This window comes from Leptinotarsa decemlineata, unplaced genomic scaffold (assembly GCF_025532065.1).
Source record: "Leptinotarsa decemlineata unplaced genomic scaffold, Ldec_3_MD MMD2_tig00000505_RagTag_RagTag, whole genome shotgun sequence".
NCBI lineage: Eukaryota > Metazoa > Arthropoda > Insecta > Coleoptera > Chrysomelidae > Leptinotarsa > Leptinotarsa decemlineata.
In genome coordinates this window covers 16,676,159-16,685,116 of record NW_027412549.1, presented here as the reverse complement: position 1 = coordinate 16,685,116, position 8,958 = coordinate 16,676,159, and the positions used below count along the sequence as shown (strand labels likewise).

At 31.2% G+C, this 8,958-nt stretch overlaps 1 protein-coding gene and 1 long non-coding RNA gene across 2 annotated transcripts; one reads left to right on the top strand and one right to left on the bottom strand.

Annotated features, from left to right (window-relative positions):
* Positions 1-2,205: 2,205 nt before the first annotated feature.
* On the bottom strand, positions 2,206-8,620 carry LOC141481820 (uncharacterized). Its single transcript, XM_074174079.1, has 3 exons — positions 8,540-8,620; positions 3,924-4,082; positions 2,206-2,539 (listed from the first exon to the last, which is right to left on the bottom strand). The coding sequence occupies exons 1-3, from the start codon at positions 8,549-8,551 to the stop codon at positions 2,330-2,332; spliced, it is 381 nt and encodes a 126-aa protein (XP_074030180.1). The 5' UTR covers positions 8,552-8,620; the 3' UTR covers positions 2,206-2,329.
* LOC141481821 (uncharacterized) lies at positions 6,076-6,952 on the top strand. The gene is made up of 3 exons (XR_012465200.1): positions 6,076-6,497; positions 6,565-6,657; positions 6,721-6,952. It is a non-coding gene; the product is annotated as an uncharacterized lncRNA (long non-coding RNA).
* Positions 8,621-8,958: the final 338 nt, after the last annotated feature.

The window sequence follows — 8,958 nt, the reverse complement described above, 5'->3', positions numbered from 1 at the left end:
TCTACTCCATGAACGCCATACTAACTTTTTTACAAATATTCACATACTTACTTACACATTCTTTATAACTCTTTGCTCTTATATTTAGCTAACCCTAATGATTTGAACAATTATTTTTCTACCTTTCTGCAGAACGTATTCAATATTTGTGATAATGAAATTGATTTTTATAACAACTCAGTTCATGATCCCTCAATCAAATTTTCATTTAAACTGATAACCGTCGAAGAAGTTAACACATTTTCACATAGTATCCGTACTAATGCTTTTGGAGTTGATAATATAAATGCAAGAATGTTAAAGTATTGTAGCCCTTTTATCGATCGATACATTGCCCACATAATCAATTGCTGCATTGAAAAATCTTACTTTCCAGTGCTATGGAAAACCTCTGTTTGGTATACCGATCCCAAAAAAAAAGTAACCCCAAGGACTTTTCTGATTTGAGAATTATTAGTCTGCTTCCTGCAATATCAAAGATTTATGAAAAATTTTTATATTCCCAAATTTATGATTATTTTACTTCAAATAACTTACTTCCTGATTGCCAGTGTGGCTTCAGACCGGGTAGAAATAGTGAAATATCTCTAGCAACCGTAACTACTGATATATTAACTGCATGTGATCAAGGCTTATCTAGCACTTTGATACTGCTCGATTTTTCCAAAGCATTCGATACTATTAATCATGAGCTGCTTTATGCTAAATTAAGATTTTATGGCTTTGATGAATCTTCAGTATTTCTTATATGGAATTACTTTTTAAGGCGTTCTCAAAAAATATCGAATAATGGATCATATTCATCTACACTTGACATATTTTCGGAAGTCCCCCAAGGGTCTATATTGGGACCTCTTCTTTTCATTATATACACAGGTGATATTCTAAAGGATATTCATAATTCTAAAGTGCAGGCTTTAGCTGATGATACACAGGTATATATCAGTTTTCGTACCGAAAATCTAGATATCACTGAAGATATTATAAACAATGAATTGAATAAAATAAAAGAAATATCCAATGAGCATAACTTAAAGATCAATCCTGACAAATCTAAAGTACTATATTTTGGAAACAGATATAATAAAATTCTTTTAAAAAATAATATGACACTGAAAATTGATAATAAAATACTCAAAGCTAGTGATTCCGCTAGGAATCTTGGTTTAGTTAAGGATACAGACTTACGTTTCTCTCAACATATAAGTAATCTCGTCAGTAAAGCGTTTTTATCCCTCAAACTGATCTATAGTAATCGACACGTTTTAAGTATTAAAATGAAAAGAACCTTGTGTGAGTGTCTAGTTTTGAGTCATTTCAACTATTGCGATTTCATTTATGGTCCCTGTTTAACTAAAGATGAATGTAATCGGATACAAAAAGTGCAGAATAGTTGTTGCAGACTAATTTATGGAATACGAAAATTTCATCTCCCATAAACTCAAAGAGTGCAACTGGTTGAACATGAAGAATAGACGGCAACTCCACTTGGGTTCATTCACACATGGACTCCTAAACAAGTCCAACCCACCAGCTCTATTGCATACATTCATTCCACGTTCTAAAATACATTCAAAAAATGTCAGATACAGATCTGCCCTGACCATGCCCCAGCACAAAACTGCGATATTTCAACGATCTTTTATTTTTAACTCCATTCGAATGTACAATCTTCTTCCTGACCAATTCAAGTTATATAACATATAAACATATATAAATTCAAATATGAATTGAAGAACTATTTATTACTCACACAATGATGTAATATAGCAAATTCTGATAATTTACATTTCACCTTTTAATTGACTGCAATTATTCAGGCTAGTAAGTTTTCAATAATGTATATGTGATGGTGATTAACCTGTATAACTTATTTATATTTACTGCGCCACTCAATTATTTTTTTAATCCACAAATCGGGGTTCAAACCCCTGTTGATTGAGTAGAATAGCTCTGAGCTAGACTTGGCCAACACTTTCATTTCATTTGTATATCATATGTCATTTAATACAGTAAAGACGTTTATTATTATTATTATTATTATTATTATAGACGAACCACTTTGTTCACATATATTATTTTAATTGTACTCTAATCTGTATACGTTGCGAATGAAGATATTATTATTTTCATTATATGTTTTGTATGAAAACAAGGTGCTAGGTATATATTTTTTGCAACAAAGCATTTTCCAAAATTATTAACGATACTTTCACTTTTTTAATAAACTTTATTCTAAGCTCTCGCATCTACCGCAGTCATCTTACAAATCTAGAAACGTTTATATACATATAGGTAATATCAATAAAAACTAATAGTGTTTTCTGCTTCATAGTTTTCCATATCCACCGATAGAATACCCCTTATTCACTATAGGTATATTTCCTGCAATTATTCTAGATACTTGAATTTTCCTATCTTTTTCAGCAAGTTCGTATTCGCTCTTAGTTAGATCGCCACTTCTATATTCCTGTTGTTCCTTTTGATCGCCAGTGTGAGGATCCTGGACTGCATATTTGTATTCATATTTAGGTGGTGCCTGTTGAAATAATAGTAATGATGAAGTCATAATACTACTAATGTTTATGATATCTGAATCCTTTCAAATATATCCCAAAAATCGAATCAGAAAATAATGTGAAACTCATTCAGTAACGTTTGTATCAAATGAAAAGTAGCAAAACAATGATGATTTGATGACGAATCATTCGACCGGAATTGAGGGAAGACATTTAAAATTTAAGTTTTATTTATAAATACATTATCATCCAAAATGAAGAGAAACTGGTTGAACATTCGATTGAGCAATGAATTCTCAAATATATTTCTAGGCATTCTAATAAGTTGAGTTTTGAGTATTTCTCTTCCAAATGCAATACTCCGTGGTTGTGATTGAATGCGTGCCCCTCTGTCGAAAAAAATTTGCAAAGGTTGAATTGGTTTTTCCATGTTTTTCTCTGTTCTATTGTTCTTTTGGAAAAAGTTCTTTCAGTTTGGCCAATATGGAATTTAGAACAAGAACCCCAAGTCAACTTATGTACTCCCGATATATCCGACGCCGACGCTTTGTTATAATGAATTTACAAAAATCATTATTTGTTCTGTAGGTTACGTCCAATTCTTTATTTTTCAAAAAACGAAAGATATTATTAGTAGCAAGTTAGAGTCACATAATGTTTACTATCATTCTTTGAAATGAAATCGACTCGTTTCAGAGCTTGTTTTTGTAATTTTTCATAAATAATTGAGTCAAAAGTATTCATCTCATAACCGTTGTTGACAGCAATTTGTTTGATGAAAATCAGTTCTCTTTGAAAATTGCTTTCTCATAGTAGAATATTCATTAATCTGTGAATCTTACTATTGACTACTACTATTATGTTAATATGGATGTATAGATGATGTCTGTGTAAGATGGTTTGTTGTAAATTGTAAATTTACTCGCTACAAAAGTAAAACTTGTCATTGAATTGAAAATAATTTCGAGATAGGCAAATTGAAATTCAAAATTCCCTGTTCAATTATTGTATTAACATGGTTTTTGTCTGAGAGGAGCTCAATCAACTCAAATGTTTCTATTGGCGGAATACTAGGAAATTAATTTTGAACATCGAATAATATTAATTTAGCGTTGTCGGGAAGAGTTTTTAATGTTATCCACTGTTTGGTAGGTACGTTTTATCCATACAGAGTCGTGGTTTGAAATTAGTATGAAATTGAATCAATTTTAAGAGCATTTCCGAAACTTTCACGGATGAGGCAGTCAAAAACGACACCACCGTTCTGACTGGAAAATTAGTTTTCATAAATATGCATAGAGAAACATTTGTGTTTTTATATACTGCCTATGCTAAAAGGGGTTTTCTGTGAAATGAGTACAACTCTTATGCAAAATATTCAGGAAACAAATTAATTAATCTCACAACTAGATCCACAACGGTTTGTTTTCCAGCCAAAGTAATTCCAGATCCTCCAATGGTGGAGATACCTCCAAGACCTCCATATCCTAGTCCACCAAGTTCCAGACCACCGCTGATGAGTCCTCCATGGGCCAAGGCCAAAAGAGTGACGAAAGCTAATCCCTGAAATATAATTTTTTATCAGTGTCTGAGATGCGGAAAGTTTTTTTTGTAGTCCTGAAGCCGGGGGTAGATTTTAACCCTCGAAACCTCAAGACAAATATCTGTATGATTTCTCAGACAAAACATTCAACATGACAGGTTTCTAAAACTTTACACCAGTGTGGAGTTTTGCATCACAATTTTTATATTTTTCGGATTGTGGGAGGCAAAAAACCCAAAACAGGCGTTGAAAAACAAATCGAGTGTACTGTAAAGTGAAGGTACTCATTAATTTTTTACGATTTTTCCATAATTCCGAATAGGTAAAAATCACCTCCACATAATTTTCACAGATCTTGTGCTTAGACCTTTCTGACGATGAGTTGGCACTATTAAAATAAATTATTAAAATTGACAGATTGAAGAGGGTATATTTCTAGGAAAGATACATTTTTGCGATAGAAAGATTTTGTCTTTCTACTAGTATTTCATTCATTTAGGTTACCCTAATGTACAAACGTTCATTAAAGACATAAATAAGCGTGAGCGCATTGTAATCTGCCTCCTATTTTTCAAATGACTTTCGAAACAAAGCACTCGATGGTCTCAAAAGCCCTTTTGAATTCTAGGAAGACTGATACTACATAATTCCCTTCATCAACATGTGTATAGCAATCCTGTGAATGATATCTGATGTTTGGCGTACAAACTGAATTGGAAAAAGTGTTTTATGTATAATTCAAGGTTCATATAAAAGTAGTTTTGTTTCGAAAGTATTCATTTGTTCGTGTAATTGAATGTTTATAATGAAAGTAGTTGTTACGAGAGGACGTTTTTTTAAGTTTGTGTCTGAAAGATACTTCTTTGCTGGAGGAGTACAAAGCCGAAAAAGAAGTAAAAATTATAAATCAGTTACTGACGAGGTTGATTAATAAGTGTGATGATCCTACAAAGACATTGCCACTAGCTGTATAATGATTTTTTTTCTTAAATTTGTTAGAGAATCTGTCCAATCTATATCAATTATTATATTCAGTTCATTCGCGAGACGCAACATACCTGTAAGTGTGTCATCTATGGAGTAGAAATTTTGTATATAAAACATTGTATTTGATCTTGTCCTTCTGGCTGGAACGTGAAAATTAATTGACGATAATATATGAGGTGAGTTGAGTTTATTAAGAAGCCGGTGAAGAAATGATATTACACATATTTTGCGCCTATTTTGCAAAGAAAGTATCCTGAATTCATCTCTCAAATGAGATGTTCTCACTAAACGGTAGTCTGGCCATATATGATATTTTTTGGAGTAAAGATATCTTAAAAATTCATTCTGAAGTTTTTCAAATTCATATAATGTAGAGTAATATTCGCCAAACTATATATTTGATCCAAATTCCAATTTACTTCTAACCAATGTGTAGTACAGTAGTTTGATCGAATGTATATTGCTGAAATTTCTAGTTTGCCTGATAATAAACCCTAACATTTTATTTGCATTTCTTGTAATATTTCTTACGTGATTCTTGAATGATAATGTATTATCATAATATCCCACACAGCACTAGATATTCATGGAATATTCCCTGTACGAACATATATATTCCAAATATTCATAGAATATTCTTGGAATATATACATGCCTTTAGAATATTCATAGAATATGCTTGAATGAATATGGCAGGATTATTTCCGAAAGAATGTGCATAGAATGTCTATAAATGGATTATTCTCCCTTGAATATTCTAAGAATATTGTCGATCGAATATACCATATGGTATATTCTTAGAATATATCCCCACGGTATATTTTGGAATATTCTATACAATGGAATTTTGAATTATCTTATAATAACGTATTCAAATAATTCAATATTATTAAAAACAAAAATATTTGAAGATCTTAATCGAATGCATAACCTAATGTATATAACCCTGATAGTGTTAACCAGTTTTTGATCCAACAGCAACTGTTGGAAACGACAAAAAAATTTGAATGGGCCAATAAATGAACCAATTGCATCAATAAATTGGTTAATTCTCATCATATTTGTCTTTTTGTATTTGAAATTATTTAATTACCAAGCGAATAATCCTGGAAACAGAGAAATGGGGAAGTGAAGAATTGGAGTAAACGTTTCTCATTGGTCAATTGAAGTGTAGCGCGCGACAGTCGAATAAGCTCTGTGAAAGCGGCTGTCCCTTAATGCGTGGTACATTTACGTTAAATCCGACATTTGAATTTGATTCAACATGGCGGTTGACGTGGCAGGTTCGCGTGTGTAATGCATGGTGTGTTGGTGTTATTATCAAAGTATAATTCTCTCAGGTTCAGTGTACCATTTATAATTTGGGGTTGTCCAATTTGCAGTACAGCGAATAGTTTGATTTTGGATCTTCAAACAGGAGAGTTGCATATATTCAGTCTTCAAGAAAAGTAAGTATAAAATGCAATAGTATCGATAGTAAAGTCATGGTGATTAACCTGCTATACCTCATTTTAGGTTCGAGGAGAGTTGGTGTGTGGGATTTGTTGGTTTGACTAAGTAAATGTTTGAACTAGAGTGATTTCAGTTGTGTATCTTCAATAGAGAAAAGTAAGTGAATGACACATTCTTTTGTATCATTTGTTTTCATAATTTTTATCACTCGTTTTGAAGATAGTATCAATTTGCCCAAAAGGAAACAGAGTGGTACCTGGTACAGGCAGGTGCGCCAAGGAACTGAAAACGTAATGAGTACTTTTCAACAAGACAATGCAAGTTGCTCTCCAAGTCATAAAATGTTGTAAATGTTCATGAGTAACCTATGCGAAAAATATCTATTTGATTTTTATTCCAGTTTTATTGTGCCACTTTCAAATAGTGATAATGGACGTTAATGTACATTTTGTTCCAGGTATTACTATTGAAACACTGGCTGATGCATTGTTGGACAAATATAAGGAAAACTATTCTGGTGAGCAAAGTTTGGATGACTTTAAGTACCTAAGTGAAATTCATTGAAGAACTCATCATACCACTCATTTTAAATATTTCATTTGTGGGTTTATTTTTTTAAGTGAGAAACCTAACCTAACCTATTTCTTGATGTAATTCATTTTTTCTTTTTCAATGAAATGATATATTTATTATTTTTTAATTAGTGCTAATGAATTCACAGAGTTGTTATTTTAGTATATTTTTTAGTATAGATTTGTTTGAGAGTAGGAACATCCTAATTTGAATACATTTCTATTATTTGTAATATGACAGTATTCAGAAATATTTTATTCAGTGAATAAATATTTTGAATTAGATTTTTTATTTTTAATATTGGTTGAAACGTCAAATATTTCAGTGTATATTGTTTTTAAAATATATTTGTTTATTAATATTATGTGTTTTATTACTTGTGTGAATCTTGCATCAAAATGCAATATATACATGCCTAATAGCGTTTACTCCTCACATTCTTGGAATATTCCAAATATTCCTAGAATATTTATAAAATGTATTTAAAGAATATTCTATGGTGTTTCCATATTGTATATTCCTACAATAAACCAAGAATATCCTGAATATTTTATGAATATTCCTCGGGTTCTATTCCTGGAATATTCTTAATAGAATATACCTTACATATTGTAAGAATATTATAAGATATTCCAAGAATATTCCCAAGGAATATTCTTAAAATATATCAAAGGTTCGCCAGGAGCACTTCCAGGGAATATTCTCCAGAAGATATATATATATATCCATGGCATATTCATAGCGTAATACAATATCCTTAAATTTATATTCATGAAATATACCTGGAATATCTATTGCTATGTGGGATGTAATCCCTAAGTCTTTTATTTCTGAATTTATTTCAAGTGGGACCCTATTCAGTTCATAACTGAAGAGAATAAGGTCTCTTTTGCGCGTAACCGACATTACTGAACATTTATCAATATTGAAAAATAATTTATTTTCACAGCTCCACTCATACGTAAACCTTGTTCAGATCTTTTTGTAGCATTACACAATCCCTCACTGTTTGTACTTGTTTATAAATTTTTAGGTCATCAGCAAACATTAGACATTCTGAGAATTCCAGCACTACTGGCAAATCATTTATAAAAAGAACAAAAAATAAGGTACCTAAATTTGATCCCTGTGGGACTCCAGAGGTAACTTCAAATTTTTTTGAATATGAACCATGATATTTCACAAGAGAATCTCTGTTTTCCAAATAGCTTTTGAACGATTTGAGAGTATTTTTAGTTAAACCATAATAACTCAACTTCAACAATAAAATATCATGACTACTATATGTGGTCATTAATAGCTTATTAGGTCATAAAAATTCTTGTCGGAAAGGTATTTACGAAAATATGCCACTATAACTTGAAATTTTCAAAAATCCTGTCCTAGAAATGATATCCATTTTTGGATAAACTTTTTGAAGAAAACTTCAAAATTTCAGTTTGGAATACTTATTGATGAAACTCACTTGAGGAAACATTTTACTTCACTGTATATTCTGGAAGAATGTTAGACTCACTAATAATTTTGTAGACCCACCTCATTTTATATATGCGTTCTTACTCCACATTCACTACCAATGTGCAATAAACTGTGTTTTTTTATTCCGAACGGCTGATGCAAGTGCTTAATTTGGAGTAATCATTGGGTAGTTGAAACAATATTCGATACATTGAGAAAATTTAATTTACTGACATTCCTGATCGAACAGATTACATTTTTTGGCAAATAACATGGTTATAACGATGTACATGAGCATAGTGAATTCATATAATTATCTAATATGTTTCATCAATCTGTACATCAACCATATATCACATATAAATCCATAAAATTCCGATTTACTGATTTTAATAGTATAAGTAATGCATGAAATTCCTATTCAAA